The following is a 24,976-nucleotide window of genomic DNA, read 5'->3' on the forward strand; positions in this document are numbered from 1 at the left end:
GAGTTTTAGCCGGTAGGTCGATTTGAATATATATGTCTAAATTGGTACTAGAAGAGTTTTTTAGCTGGTAGATCAACTTGGATTGGTCACTAAAACAGAATTGATGAATGATATGCCAAGAAACGCAAAGAAGGTTCAAAACTAGTCCAAAATAATAGAAACTAATACGATTTTTTTATTACTCTAGAGAACATTCATGTATGTCGGGCATTCGGGTTTACGGTTCGAATTATTCGGATTTTGGGTTATTTACGTTAGGTTGTTTTGGTCCCATTTACGGATTGATATTTTTTTTATCTGATCGGTCCAGGTCTAGTTGGGTTTAGAACGGTAACCTATCTTTTTATGAAATCCAAAACAGAACCAAAACATATGATCTGGGTTTTGGTTCGGATAATCCAAAAACCGACAAAAACCAAAAACTTAAAATAAACCTTTAAAACCCCAAAAAGTATTTTTATCTTTTTGGGGTTTTTGAATAATTTTATTCATATATCATAATTTAGATATATATAGTAAGTATTTTGGATATCCATTCCGTTATCAATTTGGTTTTGATTCAGATTCGGGTTTATTTTAAATAACAGTGACTTCGGTTTCAGTGTTTTGATTTGGTTCTTATTCAGTTTTTGGATTTCGGGCAATATGCTCACACCTGCATGTATGTCTTATAACAAAATACATATAACATGAATCATTGAGTTATGCTCACGTCCAGTTTCATGCGGTGGCATGAGCAAAGAAGGAAGTGATCTCACGCCTAGAATCATCGACCGATCCAATCCTACCGAACCGAGAATATGAATCTAAGGCCTCAAGAAAAGCTCCTCGACCGTAAAATCCATTTCCTGCGCAACTAGACTCGGCTTGCCCGATGACTCCATTGAAGAATCCCCGGACACATCATTTCATTAGAAGGAGGAGGAGCAAATCAAGGCCCTTGTTGACAACCTACAACACAATTGTCTGAAGTGTTACCGCAGAATCCAAATTGACTATAAACATAGGTCAGGCGAACAACCGCAGTTTTGAGCCTTTGTTGTGATGTAGAAAACTTGTAGAACTAATAGAAAAGAGATGAAATTAGAACTAACGTGAGTCAAAATTTGGCGTGTAAAATGATTTGCAATGTTGTTTTTTTCTTTGGTCTCGAGGATGTTTACATATCACATTCAACTCGAAGAAAAAAACAGCATTGCAAATCATTTACACGCCAAATTTTTATTATGAGAATTAATAATTGATGGACAGCACAATGACTATAGAGTAGAGGAAGAAGCCAATGTGAGATATAACACACCACATGGTGATGACTAATGAGTATTGCGTAGTTTGATACATTCCATATTAAGCAACAAAACATAATGCATTGATGTCAGTCTTCCACCCTTCCTCACGTGATACCTTTGACCTTTCTCCATGAGTGAAAAAATATCAAACTCATTTTCTCGGATCTCTTACGCAAGAATGAACCGCACATTCCAACGTATTTGGATAATTCATTCTAATAATCATTTTCTAACCAAGTAAATGAATATATGTATCAAAGTTGAACCTATTTAGCTATACTAAGTATCGTCTACCGATAGACCGTTTACCTAGGCGTCAGGTTTGATTAACCATTTGGAGTAATATTCCTTAAATGAATCCAATAAGCCACTTAGAGAATAGAGTTGGTTTGGGCGCATATTTTATAAAATTCTCTTTGGTTCTTTCCGGTTTCTAAATTTATATATAAAAAAGTAGTAAAACAAAGTCTTACAAATAATTTGGATCCTTTCCGTTAAGATCTCAAATTTAAATGGACAAACACTCATAATATAAAAGTTTAAATCAGTTCACGTTTCATCAATTACTTTTAAACTGAATATAAAACTTAATATAATATCAAAACTTTATTTTTGTCTCAGTTATAGTGGCTTCCAAAAATGTATAACTGGTCATAAAATCAGTGTCGTGCCAACCCTCTCAGGGGTCCGAGACAAATACGATGACTTAGCATTAGATTTTCACTATTAAAGTCATTTATAATATATAATAGAGTTTCAAAAAAAAAAGTTATTTATAATCAAAATATTAATTATATTGTAATATAATATAAAACACTAAAGAAAAATAAAATACAATAACATTAAAAATGATTATAGTATTTAAGTGAATTTTTTATAAAGCATCTTCTTTTTCTTTTTTAAGATATGTTCAATATCTTAAAAATTATAAGAAGAAAAAAACAAAAAGCATTCTAATTTATATATGTTAAAATAGGATAAAGTATGCTAACCATCAACATTCACACCACTAAATTTAACAAATAAATTATTTTAAATAGAAATATAAATTTTTGGTAGAAACAAATTTGAGAAAACAAAATTAACTAAAAAACTTGAACTTGAACAAATAAAAAGTTATTTTCTTTTATATAATTTTAACAAAAAAAAACTATTTTTTGTAATTTTTTGGTTTTGAGTTCAAATAGGAAACATAAGTTTAAAAAAAATTCAAAGATTTTCTTAGAGATTTAGAGCTCTAATTTTTATAAATTATGTGAGGGGGCCTAAGGCTAATGCTTTTTTACTAACACTATAGGCACGCCTCTGCATAAAATGAGATTCGTTTTGAAATAGACCGATAGTAGCAAACATCTTGAAGGAATGTATTGAAATTTCACATCAAAAATTTAAATGTATAAGCACTGATATATAAGAATGTTGTCTCAATTATAGTGTCATTTAAAAATGTTTAACTGGTCAAAAAAATGAGATTCTTTTCAAAATAGACCGATAATAGCAAATATCTCGAAAGGATGTATTGAAATTTCACATCAAAATTTTAAATGTATAAACACTAATATATAAGAAATCTCGGTAATCAATTTATCGCCTATTGATTAAGTTTGAAAGTTTAGGAAGCTTAAGATTTTCAAACATTCTAAATGGTCATATATTGTGTAATGTTTACTGTTATCATTTGTACTAAAGTATTTATGTCTTTTTAGTTTTTTTTACATATTACCACAATATTTTGTGTTTATTTTTTCACTTATACGATATTAAAAATCTATTTTAATATGGTACACATTGTTGAATTGTTTCAATGTTTATAAGCTTTGTGGAGGGAAGGCAAAGCATGTCGATCGAGGAGAGAAAGCCAATATTATTAGAGTGGACCTAAAAACAGATAGAAAAGGAATATGGGATCCAGACTGTTCTCTCAAATATCAATAAAACCCACTCTTCATTTTTATAATATTTTTGTTTTTAATAATCTTATTACTTTCTACACACTCATTCATCACTCACTATATAAACACACACTCACAAACACTAAAACCCACACAGATCAAATCAAGATCCAAGAAAATGAGAACCCAACTCCTCTTTCTACTCATCTCGCTCTTAGTTTTGAACTCTGAATCACTAAACTGCTATGAAAATAACCCACGAGGCCGTCCCTCAGATCTAAGAGTGTTCCATATCAGCAGCCCTTGCTCTCCATTCAAAAAAAAACCAAACACTGTCTCATGGGAAAGCACACTTCTTCAAGACAAGGCTCGTCTCCAGTATTTGTCAAGCCTCGCCGTGAAATCTTCGGTCCCAATCGCCTCGGGACGTGCCATCGTTCAGAGCCCGACTTATATCGTGAGGGCTAATATTGGGACACCGGCTCAGCCCATGCTCGTGGCTCTTGACACTAGCAATGACGCTGCTTGGGTTCCTTGTTCTGGCTGTGTTGGCTGTGCTTCATCTGTTCTCTTTGACCCTTCCAAGTCAAACTCTTCACGTACTCTTCCATGCGAAGCTCCTCAGTGTAAACAGGTAACTAGTTTAGTATCTCTTATTACCCTTGGAATAGATTAGATATACTTGCATACGTTTTCCTTCTTTTTGTTTTTTTCTGTCATCAATTTCCATACGTTTTCCTTTATGGACGTAAAAACATATATGAGAAATTCCCTTATATAGCCATTTTTAGTTTATGATTTTCACAAAAATAGATCTCAAGAAATAAGATGACCAGAACAAGTTTTATTAAAAGGTAAATATGCATTTACATCCAATGATTAATTAATCTAGACTTAGGGTTTAGAGTTAAGGAATATGGTTTTGGGGATAGGGTTTCTAATTTTAATAAAATAAAAAATTAAATATTAAAATTTTCAAAATAAAAATGGGCTAAATTGGTCATTTTATTTTCAATGCTATTTTTGTGACAAAAACTTAAAAATGTCTATTTGAGAGAATTACCCAAAACATAATGTCATCAGATCAGAATGGTAACGATATTCATATAACGAATTAACCAAAATTTAATACTAAATAAATAATATATTCAAAATGCATTTAGTTTTGAGACTCATCACTTTCTTTTGGAAAAAATCCCTAGCAACATTACTCCAACTTTTACCTAAAATGGAATTTGCGGTAAAATATTCTTCAATCATACTCTATTTTAATCCTACAACAGAATAAAAATGAGATTATTCTAATGTAAAAAAACGAGACTATTCCAGTGAATAGTGGTTTTATTTTTATTCATTACTCTGTCTTCATTCTATTATAGTTACACTATTTTTGGAAAGAAAAACGTAATACATTGGAGAGATAGGCTTCTTATTCGGATTCTGTTTTCACAAAACAAGAAAACCAAACTAAAGGACCACTCATGTTGGACTCTAGTGTTGATTATACACACAAAGATGTGACCATTTTGGCGGTGTTATAACTCCATCATCTAGAAGTCTAAAGCTAGTCACGGGTTTTATGTACCATTCATAAGACAGTCACGGGTATTTTTTACACAGTATAGATTGGGACATCTACAAGATCAACTAGATCCAACTGTTAAGATAAGGAAATCACCATAAATTGTAGAATTATAAATTATTTAATGTCTACGTAGATATATGCATCTTAGTGTAATAATAATTATTCCTTAACAGTTGTATGTGATCTTATTATCATTAATCTATCAATTAGATTCGTTAACTTAATAAACAATACCAAGTTACCAACTAGTAGTGCACGTTTTACGATTTGATCTATATTCTTTGTCGTGACTCTGGTTAGTGGTTAGTGTTTGATTACTATACAAAAGAAAGTTCATTTACATATTTAAAAACGTAACACATCATTATTACCGCATTTTTAAATAATGCACCCATAACCAGATCCAAGATGGACAAAACTATTATTTATGGAAGTGCGTTGTTAAAGTACGAATGTTATTTTCTTGCAGGCTCCAAATCCAACGTGCACCGTAAGCAAATCATGTGGTTTCAATATGACTTATGGTGGATCAGCCATCACAGCATCTCTGACACAAGACACACTAACACTAGCCAGTGACGTCATCCCAAACTACACTTTTGGGTGCATCAACCAAGCCACTGGAACATCGTTGCCAGCGCAAGGACTCATGGGTTTAGGCCGTGGTCCATTGTCTTTAATCTCACAGACACAGAATCTTTATATGTCCACGTTCTCGTACTGCTTGCCTAATAGTAAGTCCAGCAACTTCTCGGGATCGTTAAGATTGGGACCTAAATTTCAACCACTTAGGATCAAGACAACTCCATTGTTGAAGAACCCTAGGAGGTCCTCGCTTTACTATGTTAACTTGGTTGGGATTCGTGTCGGGAACAAAATTGTTGATATTCCTACAAGTGCACTCGCCTTTGACCCAGCCACAGGAGCCGGCACGATCTTTGACTCAGGTATTGATTATTTACATTATTTTATTTCGTTCCAAAAAATGAATGTCAAAAAAATAGTTAGGCCGTAATTAGATGATTTGTAGGAATTTGTTTCATAAAATATTAGTGTTTAGGTTGTACTTAAGTATCATCTAAATCAAATTTTTTAAAGAAAAATTATTTCGTTTATAACCGATTTACCGCTTAGACGGAGGCTTTCACCAATTTTAACACTGACAAAAACACTTTCAATGTATGTATGCAGGGACGGTCTTCACGAGGCTAGTCGAACCAGCTTACCTTGCCGTAAGAGACGAGTTCAGGCGACGTGTCAAGAACGCAAACGCAACATCACTCGGAGGTTTCGACACTTGCTACTCCGGCTCCGTCGTGTTCCCACCTGTCACGTTTATGTTTGCGGGAATGAACGTGACTATACCTCCGGACAATCTTCTCATCCACAGCTCTTCCGGCAACACCAGCTGCCTCGCCATGGCCGCAGCTCCAAACAACGTTAACTCTGTACTTAACGTCATCGCTAGTATGCAGCAGCAGAACCACCGTGTCCTCATCGACGTGCCCAATTCCAGGCTCGGCATTTCCCGTGAAACATGTACCTAACTAAAACATGTTCGTGATTGTGTTTTTGTTTTTGGGTTGATTTTGTATTATCTTTCTATCCCGTTTTAAACTTCTTGAATTTGGAAACGATATAAAATTAAATATTTTTGTTTTGATTGTCATGTCAATCTACCCTAAATTTATGTTATTATTATAACTCTGTTACGAGGGTTGCCATTGGGAGCTATAACTGCAGCCTCTTTCTACATCAAGCGAAGACTAATCTAGATAATGTATGATGAAGCCTGAATGGTTTTTATAAATTAATATAAATATATGTTGAAGCATGGAAGATTTTGATAATGTATAGTGAAGCATGAAATATCAAATGAAGATTTTGTGTGTTTGATTGTCATGTCAATCTACCGTAAGAACTCTCTTGCTATTCTCTGTTACAAGTGGTGCCTTAATTTCTAGCACAAGTGAAACTAAAATGTGCTCCTCAATGAAGTCAGAGATGGACATGAAAACACAAGAAATAAAAAATTTCAATTGAACTTTCATATAGCAGTGTTGTGTAAAATCCAACCATAGTTTTATGAGTTAGTTTGGTCCACTGGTTATGATTGAATTATGAAACTGCAGTTTTTTCCTACGCTGAATATTAATCTGTGATAATGCATAATTAATGGATAATTAATTGTTTAATGAATATCTCGTCCATAAAATCTTTGTTGGTGAATAAAGGAACATTTACCAAGTTTGGTGGCTATTTCTGGATGTGGCAGTTTCATTAACCAAAGTTGCAGATATAAAATGAAGATGCAGCCAAAGATGGTTTCAAGGAAGTCATGAAACTGCTGGATTCTTTGAAACTGACTCTGAAGATTTCTATTCTCGAGCAACGAGTAAGATCTTTTGCACCACTTCTTTCTTTTGCTTCTCAAAAGTTACTGAATTCCAGTGCAAAATTTTCTGACAAATGAAAATATAAACAATAACTGCAGCGTCTCTTGTGCTGGATTTTCTGAAGAAGCAAGTAAAAGAAGCCTGAACAGACTGCATAAACTGGACTTTCAACTGACGGAGTCTTATTAGTTATTACCGAAGCAGGCTTATGTAAGTATATATATATATAGACTGTATACCTAAGCACTTATATGTCGCATATTGGCTGAAATAAAAAGAGGAGAAAGTATAAACGTTGTGTTTGTGATTAAGGATTAAAGAAACAGAGTGCTCTGCATCTTGTGATGGTTTCAGAAGTGTATAACACTCTGTGATCCTAAGAAGAAGGCATGATGAATTGTACACACTGTATGAACTTACGAAAAATCTGTCTGTAAGAATGTAAGAGCTATCGAATAATCTGAGTGGGTTGTTACTTCTTAGTAGATTAGATAAATAAAGTGACTACACCTGTGAATTGCTTTCTGTTTCTTTTCAATGTAAAGTGAAGAAGAAAAAAGATCAAACAGAGATTTGAGGCTTCATTGTTTTGTGATTACTTGGCATTAGGCCAGTTAATAAACTCCAAACTATAGCCAGTTTGAAATTCATATTTATTAAACAAAAATACTGTAACAGAGACTGTTAATAATCACAAAAACGATGTCATTGGCTTCCTTCATGTTGGATCAACAGTTGATATCTAAAAATCAGACTTCTCAGACAGACACAAGATCAAAGATGATAACGTTGTCGATATTATCAGATAACTAAATCCTGTGGGAGGTAGGCCAGTTAAGTAAGCAAGAAGCTAGTAAAGAATGGCAAAATAATATAAGGAACCAAGTAAGCAAATACAAACCCAAACTCAAAGAAGAACAAAAGCAGAACACAAGGAAGCAAGCACACACGGAGCCAAATAAACAACAAATCAATAAAACAAGTAAAGAAGTGAAACAATAAATCAGGGAAGTCAATAAAGAAGCATGACATCAAGAAAGCAAGCAATGGAGGAAGTATGAATGAAGGGGTAAATAAGGAAGCAAGTAAGTTAGCAAGAAATTCAAACAAAAAAAAATCAAGAAAGCAAGTAAGCAATTATGAATGTATAGAGTATGAAAGTACGTTTATATTCATATATGAATGCATGTATGTATCTTTAAGTGACTGCGCAGAACCCATGTATGGAGGTTTGAGATACACCGCATTAAGATTTGAAATCGGTTGATGCAGAAGCAAATAGACCTACAAGATCAAAACAATTGAGTAAGCCAACACTAAAAGCATATAAAGGCTAACACATAAACATGTTAAGATTTTGGATGCTTATTCAAGCACGTGTCTGGTGATAATGAACTTAATCTAGATTTCACATATGTTTCTCATACTTGGGAATTTCAGAAACTAATTACAAGCAAGTATGAAAAGCACATACCTGTTACAGAAGTCTGCTACATTTGAATTATTCTCAGAATCTATTATGTTTTGATGTTTTAACAACTTCTGAAGCATATACCTGAAAAAAAAATCAGAATTAATTAGTCTTTTGGTCATTTCTTTCCACCCACCAAAATATAAACCGAATCATAGTCTTTGTCTTAAGGTTTCTTTAATCTTTTGGTGGTTTTCCCATCTAATGACTTTTTTTTCAAGCCGCTGGTCCATCCATCATGTCTCAAAACAGACCCATATTGTCTTTGTCTAGAGACTTTTGTATGTTGTTTGCACCTTTTTCCGTGAAGGACCTAAGCTGTGGATACACAAGTAAGGAATCTATTAATTAATTGATAAGTCTTTGCATTAACACTTTCTAAGCGCTTGTTATTTGATTGCTCTTTCTATACTTTTAAGCATTGTGGTTATCGCAAATACATAGTTCTCAGTTCAGAGTATGTATCTTTAAGACATCTTTAAGCCGTTGCTCATTTTTATATTCATCCAACGTCTAGTCTAAGACATTAGGCGTTTTTTTCATCCAAGGACTTTTTCGGAGTCTTTGTCTTAAGGCATGTTTAAGCCGTTGGTTCTTTCTTTTCCTATCCTACAAGTATTATTTAAGCTGTTAAGTAAGACTCTCTTTTAGATTCATAATACTTGATATTAATCTTTGTGCTATGCTTCTTTCTCAGGATTGGTAGTCTCTGTCTAAACGCTGATTTCAGACTATGAATTAGTCATTCTTCCATTGTCTTTTTTCTTAAGAGTTGGTGGTTCTATCCATCTAACTTCTAGTCTTTGTATACTTTTAAACCTTGTGGTTATCTAGCAGAAACAGTTCTTTAAACCTTGTGGTTCATAGTCTTTGTCTTGAGACCTTTTTAAGTCGTTGGTCATTTTACCAGAACAGAACCCATAGTCTTTTTCAAAAGACTTTTAAGCCATGTGGTTACATATGACTCTGTTGTAGATTCATACTTTCAAGAATCATTGCCTTGTGACATTTTAAAGCCGTTGGTCTTTCATCATACAACAAGTCTATAATATAGACTTTCTCAACATACTTCTAAGCCATGTGGAAATAAGAATCTTCGAATCAGTTAGTTTTTTTTTTGTATAGAGCAAATCGTTAGTTGTTTTTACCATCCAACAAGTCTTTGTCTTAGACTTTTCTAAGCTATGGGACATTTTTAAGCCGTAGGCCGTCTTTGTCTGGACACATTCCAAAGCCATGGCAGTTTTTTTGTATGAGCTCTAGCTTCTAACTGATGTCAGACAATTGGTCGATACATCTATTTTTGTCTACTTTTAGGCCTTGTGGTTATTAAACAAAGACAGGTCTTTAAGCCTTTTGGTCCATAGTCTTTGTCTTGGACTTTTTTTTTTCAAACATGTTGTCGTTTCTTTCATTTAACAAGTATTATCTCAGCCATTATAATGTCTGTCTTAAGACTCTTTTAAGATGTTGGTCTAGCGTCTTCTGTATGCTATTTTGTACTTTATTCCCATCAAGGACTTAAGCCGTGGGCAAAAAGTAAGGATTTTATTGTTAATTCAGCCTTTTTCCTTACGACTTTCTTAGGCGCTAGTTATCTGCAGTTATCTGATTGGTCGTTCTATACAATTAAGCCTTTTGGTTATTGCAAAGACAGTTCTCAGTTAAGATTATTTTGTGTTAAGACATCTCTTAAGCTCTTGGTTGTTTTTTACCATACAACAAGTCTAATTTAAGCCATTAGTTATTTTTATCCATCTAAGGACTTTTCGAAGAATTCGTTGGTTACTTTTTGCCTACATCGAACAAGCTTTATTTAAGCAGTTAAGTATCCTTGTTAAGTATCTTTATCTTTAAGACATCTTAAGTCGTTGGTAGTTTTTGTCGCTGCTTGACTTTCCAAATCTGTGAGTTGTTTTGGTATCAGCTATTTGTCTTAAAACTGGTTTCAGACATTGTCCATAGTCTTAAGAGCGATTTCATACTTTGTCTTAAGCGTTGGTTGTTTGTTTTTCCCATCCAACAATACGTAAACCAAGACATTGTCTTTGTCCAATGACTTTTTTAAGCTGTGGGTTGTTTCTCTACCCAAAAAAAGTCAAGTACCAACTCATAGTCTTTGTCTAGAGATTTCAGATAATTTGATATTCTTCCATTCTCTTTATAATAAGATTTGGTCAGTATGTCCAACTCATAGTCTTTTTATACTTTTAGGCCTTGTGGTTATCCCCATCAAGCAAGTCTTAAGCCATTAGCCGTGTTTTTTTCCATCTAAGAACTTCTTCAGAGTCTTTTCTTAAGATATCTTTAAGCTATTGGTCGTCTTTTCCCATCCTACAAGTCTTATTTAAGGCGCCGTTAAGTTAGAATCTCTTTTAGATTCATAATATTTTGTTAAGAATCTTTGCTTTATGATTCTTTAAGCCATTGGTAGGTCTCTGTTTAAGACTGATTTCACAGTATGAGTTGGTCACTATTTCCATCCAACTTAATAGTCTTTTAGAAACGATTCTTTAAACCTTATGGTTCGCAGTCTGTGTGTTGAGACTTTCTATTTGAAGCTGTCTGGCAGAGTAAAGAATCAGTTCTCCATCCGTAGTTTGCAGTTATGAGAGATTTATTTCATTTGAGCCGTGGGTTTGTTTTTTCCATCTATAGCCTTCCCTTGAGACATTTTAAAGCTGTTGGTTATTTATACCAAAACAAGCCGTAGTCTTTTTCAGAAGACTCCTAAGCCATGTGGTTTTGTAAAACCCTGTTGTCGATTCATATTGTCAAGAAGCTTTGCCTTATGAATTTTTAAAACCTTTGGTCTTTTATCAATACAGCAAGTCAGTCTTTAGTTGTTTCTACCATCCAACAAGTTCATGGCATAGACTTTCTCAAGAGACTTCTAAGCCGTAAGTTTGATTCATAGTCAGTAATTGTCAAGAATCTAAGCCGTTGGGTATATCATTTTATACAGCAAGTGTAAGTTGTTTTACCATCCAACAAGTCTGCCTTATGACTTTTTAAAGCTGTTTGTTATTTTCTTCATTCAACAAGTATTCTCTCAGCCATTAGTCGTTTTTATTCATCTAATGACCTTTTTTTCTAAGCCGATGGCCAATGTTTCCATCCAACATATCTAAAAAGGGACCCATATTGTCTTTATCCAGAATAAAGAATCTATTTTCGGTTCATAATCCTTGCTTAGAATCTTTGTGTTATGATTCGTTAAGTCGTTAGCAGCCTTTGTCAAAAGAAGCCATTAGTTGTTTTTTTTGGTATCAGCTCTGTATTAAGGACAATTTGTTCATCCTTTCCATTCACCAAATTACAAACCAACTCATGCTATTTGTCTTGACTTTTATAACAAAGCAGAAACTGTTTTCGGTTTAGTCTTTTATGGTAAGACTGATCTCAGATAATTTGTCATTCTTCCTTCCCTTTTGTTGTCTTAAGAGTTGTTCATTATACCCATCCAACTCATAGTCTTTCTATACGTTTTAAGCCCTGTATCTTTCAAGACTTCATCAAGCTTGTTGGTCGCTTTTTGTTTTCCCCTCTTTTGCTTTCCATCGAAGGACCTTTTGTTTCTGAGGCGCTGGTCATTTTTTTCCATTTAGCATATCTACCAGCCCCTTTTGTCTTTGTCAAGAGACTTCTTTAAGCTGTTTGAACTCTTTTATTCCACCAAGGACCTTTTTCTAAGCAACCCCATATTGTCTTTGTGTAAAAGACTTTTGTTTCAGACTTTTGTCTCAAGCTTATTTCAGCTGTTGGTCATTTTTTTCTATCCATCCAACAAATCGTAAACCAACCCATCCCAACCTCTTTGTGGTTCAGAGTCTTTGTCTTAAGACATCATTAAGCTGTCGGTCGTTTTTCCAATCCAACGAGTCTTACCTAAAGCCATTGGTCGTTTTTCCATCCAAGGACTTCTACTATAAGCCGTGGGTCATTATTTTCCTCTAATCCCCATATAGTTTTTTTCTTATTAAGCATGCACTACCAACCAATAGAATCTGAGTCTTTTATGCCATCGCCATAACATACTCACTACCAACCAAAAGATTCCTTACGGGACAATGTACCCAAATAAAAATCGGACATAACACTATTAAGATTTGTGTTTGCCAATGATCTTTTTTGGATTTCAAAATCATGTGCCCTCGTTTGAATTCCATCCTCAAAAGACAGAAATTAGAAAAAGAAAAAGAAAATTGCATTTTTATTTCATAGACAGAGCAGAGCATTTACCTTGGCGACGATGGTTTGACGCAGAGTAAGCTTCCAGGTACTGTAAAGCAGCAACTCTGGTGGAAAAAGGAAAGTGAGTTTCTTCCTCCAAGCGATACTATCATATCTGTTCAAACCCCAAAAAACCATGTCAAGACACACTAAACCACGCTGACTTGTGTGCTAGAGATTTATACAAGAGAATGAATCTGACAAATTGTACACTCCTATAGCCAAACCCCTACACTTTGCAACCACTTGGGATTCTTAAAATATATGATTTAAACACACAAACCTATGCAGTGTAGTGAAGATACACAGATCATTTTACAGACAAGAGAAACAGAGAGTGTATGCATGAGGTGCGCACATAAGATGGTTTTTTAAACTAATCGCGAATCTCAGAGAATGTAGCAACGAAAAGTGCAAAATTGACTACAAGTCTACAACGCTTAGTTTTCCAAAAATAAAACGTGAAAAGAACCCTAAAAACAAGATCACTGCCAAAAAAAATATACTTTTAAAATTGAAATCGCGAAACCTTACAAAGCCCTAATTAACATATACAAAGAAAGAGACGTACCTCGACGATGACGAGTGAGAAACCCAACGAGGGGGAATCAACCTTCAAAAGAAACCAAAACAATCTAATCGAGAAGAAAAGATTGTACAAGACATGAAATTTTGGAAATTCAGAAGCAAATTTACGATCAGATTATAGAACTCGAAACTCTGAAATCCTCAAACAAATTTCACGATTTACAGAGAGCCAAACACTTACGTATCTAAGATCGTAATCGGATTTTTCCGGTTTGGCAAATCTTCAAGGAGTCAGTTGACACGCACACGATTCTTAACGTTCATATTTATTTAACGTTAACGAGCAGAAGATGCGTTTTCTAACGGTTATATTTTTAAAACTGAGCCATCTTAAAAATAGGGGAGTAACATTTTAATGTAATAGTCCCTCCGTCTCATTTAAGTGGTATTTAGAAAGAAAAAAATTGTTTCGAAATAATTGATGTTCTCATTATTTTAGGTAGAATTTAATATCTATTTAAATTTTATAACCAATTACAAAATACTGAGTTTTTTTTATTATTGGTTGAAATAATTTCATTTAATGATATTTTGATATAATCAAGATAAATTATATAAAATTTTGTGTTTTCTTAATCCATGTGCAAAAGCCTTAAAAATCACTTAAAATGATGCAAAGAGAGTAGTATAATCTATACTATTAAAGCATAATCATATTGTCCTTTCTATTTTAACCTACCCTTTTCTTTACTAACATTAGATGTTTTATTAAAGACAATCAAGTAATATTAATAACACATTTATATTTGATTATTTTTTTCGGATCCAGCCCACATCAGATCTCTCTTGGGCCCAAATTAAAAAATCATATCCAATTCTCACATTTTTTTTCTTTGGGCCATTGAGTCCAAGTTCAAATAATTTTTTTTCAACTATTCTTAATTATTATTATTTTTTCTTTTCTTAATATAATTTAAGCATTCATAAAAAAATTAAATTTTTTCATTGAAAAGTATAAATCTTTATTAAAAGTACATAGTTTTTTTATTAAAATATTAACCACATAATAAATTTAATTTATCAGAGTTATACCAACTTAATTCATTACAGAAATAAAGTTTAATTTTTTAAACATTAATAATCATTTAAAATGAAATACGATAAATAAAGATAAAAAATTTAAGTCTTTTATAAAATAAAACCCAAATATATGAAAATATGACATTTACTAAATATTTGTCAACTGAAGAAAAAAAAAAAGCGCACATCAAAATTGCAATTAAATTTGTTTTCCCTTTAAACGTGTAAACTAGTGAAAATGTTACATTATCTGCACAGTTTTTTTTTGCAGGTTCCCTTGAGAACTTCCTCGAATCTCCTCTTATTTCATTATTTTAATATATCTTTTGTTAGAAACTTTTCTTGGAGCTAGACTGAGACAAACAAAAATTAAGGTTTCAAATCTTGTAGATTTTGGATTGCCGTCTTCTCTTCCTCCTCAAAGTCAGGTTGGGTATTATTTCTCTACATTGATTTTGTAATCAATCAACTTGTTGAGAGTCGAATTGTTGGTGTTTCAGAGTTTTAACAATGAATTATTGATTCAATTCTTTCATTAGATAAAATCGAATTTCAATGGAAATCTACTTGTAGCCTGCAATGGCGGATTGAATCATCTCCAATCAGTGGTTCGTTCACTCGCCTTAATTACTCTTTTCCCAAAATTTGAAAAACTTTCCAAATCCTGACAGCTTGTTTGTTTGTTTGTTGTTTCAGTTTTGTGACATGGTTACTGTTTGTAAGCCGTTGAACCTCACTATACTTGTTCCCGAGCTTGACAACACATCTTCCTTGGCTCATCCTAGGTATTACTTTCCTATTAAATCATAATTTCACTGTCTAACTATCTGCAACTATTTGCCCTTTTTGATTTTTTTTTTGTAATCAGGTTTTGTTTGCTGTCACCACCTCTCTTACATGAATCTTTTCTGAGAGTAGCGAAGCTCGAACATGGGGGCTCTTGCTCAGGTTGTTCCCTGGATACCCGAAGACGATCTGCTTCTAAAGAACGCCATAGAGGTGTGAACTCTCGTTTTACTTGCCTTCTGTTTCCCTTCTTTTTACCACTGGAAACAGGATGATCTTTTGATATCTCTGATATTGAATTGGGCTACGTGCTCAACAGAGCGTTAGACAGAGTTTGTTTGAATATGCATGCATGTGTACAAACTTGTATCAAATTGCTTAAGACTAAGTAGCTGGGAACAGTAGTGGTTATTAGTTTTGAGACTGTCAAGTTGTGTTACTGGGGTTACTTGTATCTACTGTTGCTCTATTAAGCGTTGTATCACTAAGTTAGCAACCTAATTATTTGTTTTAGGGATAGGTGAAAGATGTATTCTTTTCTCTACACCAGAAAAAGATTATTAATAATTCTCATTAAGTTGTTTGGTTTTCTGTTCAGAGCTACTTTATTAGGAGACCATAAAAAATGATTTGGAAATACATTTTTCGATCTTTGTCCTGGTGTTGAGAGAGAAGTATATTACAAATGGCTCACTAATCACTACATAACAAATATTTATGCTCCTTTTCTCTTACATAACATTTTATATATCAAGCTAGGATTAGCTAAAACATTTGTATACTAATGTGGTGCTTCAGTAGGTATTGCGTTTTCTTTTCCATCTAGCTTGCTTGGTATTCTAGCAATGAAGTGAATTTGATCTGTTTCATTTATTTGCAGGCTGGTGCATCTTTGGAAGCACTTGCTAAAGGCGCTGTGCAGTTTTCTAGAAGATTTTCTATCAGAGAACTGCAAGATCGATGGCATGCACTCCTATACGATCCAGTAGTTTCTGCAGAGGCAGCTATTCGGATGGCTGAGCTTGAACGTACTACTAACCCTCCTTTTCCCACAAAGTTTGCTAGAACTGGATCGAAAGAAAACAAAGGCTTTTCTAGGAAGAGAAAGACTGAACAGCTCAGAAGCACTTATCATTCCTTGCGGAAGAAATTTCAGACTGAGTCGTTTAGTTCCTTGGATCTAGGATTCCTTGGCTCCGCAAATGACAGCCATTTCATGGATAATAATGGTGATGCAACACATCTTGGCCTCGAAGACTCTCACATGGACATTATCCACAATGCCTTCCCAGATATCTTGGCTGATCATGTTGTGTCAGAAGATCATTTACAGGGAGACATCTCCTACGTAGGAGGAGATCTCACCTTCACTGAACAAGCAGGTCCTTCGGACTGTGATGCTGTTCATCAAGATTCCAAGCAGAAACTAGAGATTCCTGCTAATGAGCCGAAAGCCACTATGGCTAGCACTGATCGTTTCCTTGCACAGCTTTCAACTTCTCTTTTTGAAGAAGAAGAAACGCTCATGGAAGTAGATGGCAAAGAAGTTGACAAGTCGTATTATGATGGTCGAAGCTCACTGTTGGTGAATCCTATAAATGATACAAATAGCAGAGCTTTGCCTATTAATACCGGACAAGATCCTTCCAGCTCACAAGCTCATCCAGTAAATATTCATGTGATGCCTGTGCTATTTGGTACAAATGCAGTGAGGTCAGTGGAGTGCAAACCTGTGTCTGACTCAGCTGCCCTTGATCCTCATCCTGAGGTTGTTGGTGGTGTAATCTGCTGTTTATTAAACCAAGAGGATCCCGATATTCCATGTAATGATGACATTCTTCTCTCCAACACCTGCCATCCAATGTCAGTTTCTTCGTTAGCCCGGCGGAACTTTAAAGATACAAATAATCCAGTAACTTCATCTGCTAGAGATCTCTCTGCCACTAGGGACGGACATACACAAAAGAAAACACCAGGACGTTTGCAAGTGTCTTCTAAAGGAAAGCCAGAGATTGGTCAATCAAGTCAAGGTGAGTCATATAAGATTGTTCCTTCTACTGGTTCTGCACAGGGATGCTCAGACACTATGGTTTCTGATGGTGCTGGTGCAAAAGATGGAAACAAAGAGATGGCCGGTGGAAAACGAATCGTCGGATTTGATGGACATGGAAGCTACACCGAGAAGGAGAGTGGAGACAGTAAAGAGGAAAAATGTGTAATACCTATAAATGAAATTGTACAAGCAAAAGATGCTGTTGTTGGCTTGATAGAGATTCCAGACCCTGAGCTGGAGATCACTCAAACAGAAGCAGGTGATCATGATTTTGAGAGTGACGAGGACTTGCCGAACTATTCTGACATTGAGGCTATGGTAACTCTCAACTTTATATCCTTATCTGTCATTCTTTATTGCTCTTTGATACATTTACTCCTTATGGTTTCAGATTCTTGACATGGACTTGGATCCTGATGACCAAGATAATTTTGATCTTGAAGGTAACTGACCATCCATACTCACTCAGAAGAACTCTTGTTGCTTTACTCTATATACATTTTTGGGGCTTAAACAAAGGTTTTAATATGCCATTTGGCCCATGAAAGTTATTATGTAAGAGACTTTATAGAAGGTCTAAGGCCAGTTTGTAATACCTTTGAACGTTTTCACATGCAGTCTACAAGTATCAGAGCCAAGAGATGAAAAGAAGAATTATAAGACTTGAACAGGCTGCTTATTCATATATGCAAAGAGCCATTGCTTCCCGGGGTGCAGTAGCTGTTTTATATGGTAGATACTCAAAACACTACATCAAGAAACCTGAGGTATTTTGATCCTGCAGTCTTTTAAGTATTGTCATTGTATGGTTTAAGCTTCTTAAGAATGATCTTATCACTTCTTTTTTTTCTTGGCACAGGTTTTGGTGGGTAGATCAACAGAAGATCTCGCGGTGGACATTGATCTGGGAAGAGAAAAGCGTGGCAGCAAAATATCTCGACGCCAGGTTGGTCAATATTAGTAGATGCTGTCTATTTTTGAAAGTGTTGGATTGTATGATAAGAAGAAAAGAATCTGTGTTTTTGGTTGTTGAATACAGGCGATCATACGGTTGGGTGATGATGGGTCGTTTCATATAAAGAACCTGGGGAAGTATTCAATTTCAGTTAATGAGAAGGAAGTAGATCCAGGACAGAGTTTAGTCCTCAAATCTGATTGTCTGCTTGAGGTTTGATCCTGGACTACATTTTCTAACCATTACATTAAATAATAGCCACCCTCCTATGTTCTCTTTTTTAACACGCTCGACTGTTACACAGATACGGAGAATGCCTTTTATATTCGAGACAAACCAAAGCCGCATGAAAGAGTACATGAAGAGAACAGGGAAAGGGAACTGAGACCAGAACTAGAATGAGTGTTCTTTGTGTATTCTCTTTTGAAGAAGTTGAATGATGTCTCTCTTGTAGTCTTGTGTAATGTTGTTGCCTTAACCACAGGAACATGTTTTGTAGATCTCTTATTACATCTTTTAGTTCCGCAACATGCGTAGTTGACCCAGTTTTTAATCTTTTAAGACCACTAGAAGGTTTTCCGGGCTACGCCCGGATTACTTTCCTATAATATCACTTAATTGAACTTAACTTGCGTTTTACTATTTTGAGATGGTAATTTCTGCTGGAATTGTGTTGTAATTCTTTGTTGTTCGATATTTTTTGGATTCAACTGTTGTTATATTATTAGCCATTTGATTCAACATAATGTGTTGCATATTAATATTATGGGAGAAATTATTTTATTTATTTAATTAAATTTTAAATTATTTCGGATAACATTTTTAATTAAAGTAAATTTATATTTTTTGATAGTTTTTATTTTAAGAAACCGTAAGTAATTTTTTTTGGGTAGAATTATTCATAGATATTTTGTTTTAGTGTAATATACATGGAGTTTTCCGCCTAAATATAACCACAATGTGCTCTGTTTATATATGCCGTAATCATCATGCAGCCTTTATTGTAACGTTCGAACACGCCAACGCTTGCAAAGCTTATAAAACATACAGTACTGTGAGTTTTGAATTACAACAAAATTAAGATTACGGCTGAATTACTTAGCATGTAATTTTGAAATCTTTCAAATTTATTAATGTACAATTACCCTAAATTGCATGGTCATAATAAATCGATTTTTTGGTGACGTTGGAATGTCTAATTTACCAAACTTCCATCCAAGTTCAGAGGATGATATACCAAAAGCATGAATTAGTAATAGTATTTTACCGTAAACATGTATTATATTAGTACATGACAGTTTAGTATAAAAAAAAAATTATTAGAATAAGCTCGGTTTAACAAATATTCCAGTATATTAGTTCATAGTCACAGACTTGTCACTGTTATAATGCGAAGACAGAACAGTAAGAATGTGGTTAACATTCTCATAAACTAATGGGAGGCTTGCCCGTCAGCAACGAAAACTCATCCGGTCACAGATAAGTTGCAAAGCTCCAAACGAAGACATACAGTACCACCAAACCTAACAGAGTAAAAATGAAACAGATTGAATTCAAATAAAAAACAACAGCCAAATTTGTGAAAGCTTCAAATCCAACAAAACTAAAATGTTCAAACATCAAACTTAAGGTAAAAAAACATTAGGTAGAGACAACATAGATTATAAGAAAGATAGTTTAATGTTGCAAAAACAAAGTCTGAGATTAAAAAAAAAAACAAAGCATAGAGTTTTTTTTTTTTAACGCTGATTTATTATGATATTACAATTATGATATAGGAAATATTACATAGACGATTCGACAACCGACAATACTACCTGCCTTATGAAGACCTACGCCTAACTGCATCATCTGAGCCGTCCTATGAAGATCCATGTCTGGCCAGATTTACTTGCACCATGTTGAAGATCTCTTGTAAGCCTTTCCTCTGTAGTCTGCATAATTGTTTAATAAACCGCTCTCTCCGGGACTTGAAACCTGAATTTCTTGTAATCTGCAATAAATTGCATAGTCTGGGATTCGAACTCTAGACTTGGGTGTAGAAGCCTTTAAACCTTAACCAATAGACTACGGTGCTTCCACTTAACACATCCTAGCCACTTCTGGCTCGCTTGGGATCTTCTGCCTCAACATTATCAGCAGCCCTCTTCACACTCCCAAAGCATGTGGAAGGATCATCATCAGCAACTTCCTTCTGCAAAGTTTCCTGTGTGTCTGGTACAGCCACATTTCCTTCTAGATTGGCTTTAGCTTCTGGAACTTCTGGAGTGAGCACCTTTGTCACAGTCAAAGCTTGGGTCTTGCTAGTCAAATTGTGATCTGACACCTTCACAACGAATTTGCGAGTCTGTCCTATGGTATCTATAAGAGCGTGAGGTACTGGAACCAAGTGATCATCTCCTACATTCTCATTGGCCTAACATACAGTAATCAATTGTCACTATATACCTATAATGATCTTGGAAAATACAGTTTTAAATAACAAAGGCACACAGGTTTGTAATTACCTCGAAATACTTCTCAACCAACTCAGAAGCTTTCTTTCCAGATAACTCATGTCCAACACCACCAAGGAGCACAAAAGTCGCTTGATCATCATTATCATACACGGAGATCTTGGCCAGGTACCTGTGTCATGAGTAGAGTAAGAATGGTGCATTGAAGTATGAGTTTAAGTAGATCTGAGTCACTTACTGTGCAACACCAACAATATCGGTTTTCCCACATTTCTTACACATAAGGCTGGTAGGCCTTTTGGTTGCCTTAGTGTGGCACCCACCACAGCCTATGTAATACCATGATGAACCGTGTGCAACATCACCAATGGTTGCTATGCACTCAAAACAAGCAACCTGCAAAATGTTAAATGATTAAAAAAGAAACTAAGACTACCATATTAAATGTGTTACCAATTGGTACTGAACAACCTTGGCATCTTCCTGCTTCATATAGGAAAAGAGCTCGCCTATGGTCATTGTCTCAGTCTTGGTGACAATGTCTGCATCAACTCTGTTAGCAACATCTAGGTTCGTGTTCATCCTGAAGCCAACGTACAAACATCAAAAACAATGATGGAATAACAACTAACAATTTTAAATAAAGGAAAGCTTACCAAGTGAGATAATCTCGGGTTGCTTGGACATCAGTGTCCAAAAACACACGTGATGGCATCATAGAGGAGAGAGCTAGGGCACCTATAACAGATCGATTGTTATAATACAAAAAAAAAATTATAATGTAAAATGGGATGTAGGATTTGTCATAACCGAGCCTATCGGTTACTATAGCCAATAAGATCCAATTTCTACCAAATGCAGTTCTATTCCTCAAAGCTAACCTAACCAGATTTCCCTGACCATCTTATATACTTCTAAGAAATAAGAAAAAGTTGCTAATACAAACCTCCAACTCGTTTTGGGTTTAAGGTAGTGACTAAAATAACACGTGCTGTTCCTCCAGATGCTTTAAATTTCTCACTAAAGTTGGTGCCAGCCTTGTCCCATAGGTACAACTTCATCACCGGACCGCTATAACATAAAAAAAACACATGTGATAAGAGAGACAACACATGAATATGAAAATAATACAGATTAGCTTACTCATGTGTTTGAACATGAAGCAGAACTCGGTGTGATGAAGCTATCTCGGCATCATCTAGCACGAGACTGTCACTGAGAACCTCCCCATTCACAAGCTTGATATGGCCAACATAATCTGCAAAATAGAAAAAATAAACTCAATGCTTTATATATCATACACACAACAATGTAACCTAAAAACGTAACTATGGATCATGACACTATCCTAGACAAAGAATGCTAAATATATTTGATTGAATTAAAACGGTTGATCCAAGTTAGATGAACATTATCTTATAAAACATTTAGAACTTACCGTAAAGATCCCCTCTCAAGTCGCAGGCAGCATCAAACTCCTCATGTCCATGGAACCGGAAACGGTCCTCAGGGAAACATACCGAACTGTCCTCTAGATCAGAGAGGACAGAGGTCGATGAGAATGTGATGGTGAAACTTGGTTCTGCAACACGATACAAAGTCTTGTTGTTAGACCTGAAAAAACTGTTGAGCCTGTAAATGCCACCAACTCTCATGTGTGGCAAATAAGTGTCTATCCTCCCAGCTGGGATGAAACCCTGGATGACAGTTCCCTGTTATCATAATTAAAGAAATTAAATCAGAAATGCGAGACAGGAGATCTTGGAAATGCATCAATAACAAAATTATAGTTATAGTAATATCAACAAAAGCAAACACTTGCTATAAATTCATTCGAAATAATAGAACGATAGTTTGAATCTAAAATGTTTATCAGCATCTTATCTGAACAATTTCTAAACTAAATTGCAATCAAGAATTCGGTTTATACCTCTTGGTCGATGAGAAGCATCTCGAGACCGATAAGCACCTTTGTCACAACATTTCGAGCTTCCCAAAAATGGATCAACCGAAACCTCAGCTCGCCGTCATGAGGTCCGTATTTCACATCATTGAAAGCCATCGGTTCGGCGGAAACAATGGCTTTCCCCCTGACGCCAGAGGAGACAGTGGCTTTGCCTCTAACGCCTGAAGAGACACCAGTCTTCGTGCTGTGAATGATCGTACCTGCATAGGAATACGGACGTTGCAATCATCAAAAGAGGCAACTAAACTCCGTACCACAATCTCATATGATTTTCTATTTTTCTGTAGTATAAAAATTATCTATTATAAAAAAATTTCTTTTGTTTTCCGTACCACAATCTCATATGATTTTCTATTTTCTGTAATATAAAAATTATCTATCATAAAAAAAAATTATTTTGTTCATATCATTATTTTAAACCCAAAGCTTCAGATTCTCTATTTTTTTTTGTAATCTAACGAACTCTACAATTTCATAAGGAAACAATAAGGGTTATTACCATTGGGGTTCTTCGATTTAGGTATGCCGATCAAGACGCCGGAGGAGACAGCGGTCTTGCCACTGAGTTTGGTCAGACCGGAGGTGACCGATGCTTCGCATGTGGCTTGCTTCGAGTGGGGAACGCCGATTGAATGGCTGGAAGATAGATAGGGTATTCTGATGGGACTGATCGTGCCGGGAGAGGAGTCAGCCTCAACGCCTTTTCGTTTCTCGGAGGTAGATTTTCTGTTGGAACTCATTGCAACGAAGCTTAATTAATCGAAATAAGACTCGGATTAAAAGTTGTATAAACAAAATCTGAAGGAGAAAAGGCGGATTAAGAGTTTTATAAACAAAATTGAAAGGAGAAAAGCAAAAAGAATCCATAAATGAGAGTAAAGGGAGGATGTATTGATTGTTTAGGACTCAGATCGCGAAACGGATCAAAGAAGAGGAAGAGCAAAGGTGATGAAGAATCGATCTGAGTTAGGGTCTGAGAAACGCGTAAGGGAGAGGTCGTTTGGTTCGCGTCTATGCCCACCAATGATCTGATGGGCTTCAGAAAACACGGTAAGCCCAATTGTGCTAAACACATTTGTTTTTTTTTTTAAATACGGTAGGCCCAAGAAAGGCAACACATATGACATGGCAAAAATGTGCTTTCTGATTGGGTGATTAAATTGTCCTACGTGGACAGGCTGGTTGAGGCTGATAATCAGCTTTTATTACTTATAGATGATTAACTTCAGTCTCTTAACTGAGATTCTTGGGTTCTTAGTTTCGGGTAAAAGATGGTTCTTAGCATTTTTAGATTTTAACTAAGAAAAGTTAAGAATCGTTTCTTAAACAAGAGATATAAAAGCCGTTTTTTATTCGAAAACTATAAAAAAAAAACAAAAAAGTGTCAAATTATGATTAAAAACCTTAGCTAAGAGACCAGAGTTAATCGTGCCCTAAGCCTTAAAATGAAAATACAACTCAGATTGTAACCCACTTGAAAGAAGAATGAGTGATCTTGTTTTTGGCTTGTTACTTACACTGATCCCTTTTTCAGTATATAAAAATTGTTTATAACACGAGTATCTTCAGACCACTGGTTTAACTAAACTAAAATTTATTAATGCTTATACACTAGACAAATTATGTAGATTAATTGAGAAAATGCTTAGAATAGATTAGCATGGTGCAAATAGCTGTTACATAGTTTTCATAAGATGGCTAAAATAATGCATTCTTTTACCAAGTTTTCACAAGATGGCTAAAATAATGCATCAAACTCAATCTTCATAAGGTAAACAAAATTATCTTTTTAATATTTTCATATTTTGTAATAACATAAAAATCAACATTAAAAAGTGTTTTACATTATTCTCCTAATTTCCTAGTCATTTGCTAATTTGGAAAATTTGTTGTAATCATTTAGGAAACATATAGTATAAGATTCCGAGATAAATGAATGTAACTCCCATCAAATCCATCAAATCCGACAAACCAAAGTACTCTCTTGGCTTTTAACAACAAGATAAATACTTGGTTCCAACCTAAACTTTAGTTTACTTTGGGGTAAGGAAAAAGCTAACCAAATCCCACCTGCACAGACTTGACGTTTACAAACGCCGTTTAGTATGTCATTGTGTAAACAAAAAGCAAGTGGGAAACCAACGAATCTCCGTGAATTAATAAACGGAAAGCAAACGATGCCCATTTATAGCTTTGGTCCACTCTTCCACCTATAGACAATTGAGTTTAAGCAGTGTCTTGTAATTAACCATCATACATGTCCATTCCACTTACGAAAAAGGAAAG

At 34.9% G+C, this 24,976-nt stretch overlaps 2 protein-coding genes and 1 long non-coding RNA gene across 5 annotated transcripts; 2 read left to right on the forward strand and 1 right to left on the reverse strand.

Moving 5' to 3' along the window:
- The first annotated feature begins 3,245 nt into the window (after positions 1-3,245).
- On the forward strand, positions 3,246-6,464 carry LOC103863237 (aspartyl protease AED3). The gene is made up of 3 exons (XM_009140997.3): positions 3,246-3,815; positions 5,236-5,713; positions 5,958-6,464. Exons 1-3 carry the CDS (start codon positions 3,360-3,362, stop codon positions 6,311-6,313), a joined length of 1,290 nt encoding a protein of 429 aa, XP_009139245.1. The 5' UTR covers positions 3,246-3,359; the 3' UTR covers positions 6,314-6,464.
- Positions 6,435-14,349, reverse strand: LOC103863236. The gene is made up of 2 exons (XR_631922.3): positions 13,438-14,349; positions 6,435-12,931 (listed from the first exon to the last, which is right to left on the reverse strand). It is a non-coding gene; the product is annotated as an uncharacterized LOC103863236 (long non-coding RNA).
- A 351-nt stretch (positions 14,350-14,700) lies between these two features.
- LOC103863235 lies at positions 14,701-18,910 on the forward strand. 3 transcript variants are annotated; one of them, XM_009140995.2, is made up of 11 exons: positions 14,701-14,902; positions 15,014-15,082; positions 15,171-15,259; positions 15,343-15,473; positions 16,141-17,290; positions 17,375-17,631; positions 17,705-17,756; positions 17,932-18,080; positions 18,173-18,259; positions 18,353-18,481; positions 18,573-18,910. In XM_009140995.2, exons 4-11 carry the CDS (start codon positions 15,405-15,407, stop codon positions 18,651-18,653), a joined length of 1,974 nt encoding a protein of 657 aa, XP_009139243.1. In that variant the 5' UTR covers positions 14,701-14,902; positions 15,014-15,082; positions 15,171-15,259; positions 15,343-15,404; the 3' UTR covers positions 18,654-18,910. The 3 variants fall into 3 exon arrangements, with proteins under 3 accessions (XP_009139243.1, XP_009139242.1, XP_033146132.1); XM_009140994.2 differs by having other exon boundaries at positions 16,141-17,631; XM_033290241.1 differs by having other exon boundaries at positions 14,706-14,902; positions 14,975-15,082; positions 16,141-17,631.
- The last annotated feature ends 6,066 nt before the right edge of the window (positions 18,911-24,976 follow it).

This window comes from Brassica rapa, chromosome A04 (assembly GCF_000309985.2).
Source record: "Brassica rapa cultivar Chiifu-401-42 chromosome A04, CAAS_Brap_v3.01, whole genome shotgun sequence".
Lineage (NCBI taxonomy): Eukaryota > Viridiplantae > Streptophyta > Magnoliopsida > Brassicales > Brassicaceae > Brassica > Brassica rapa.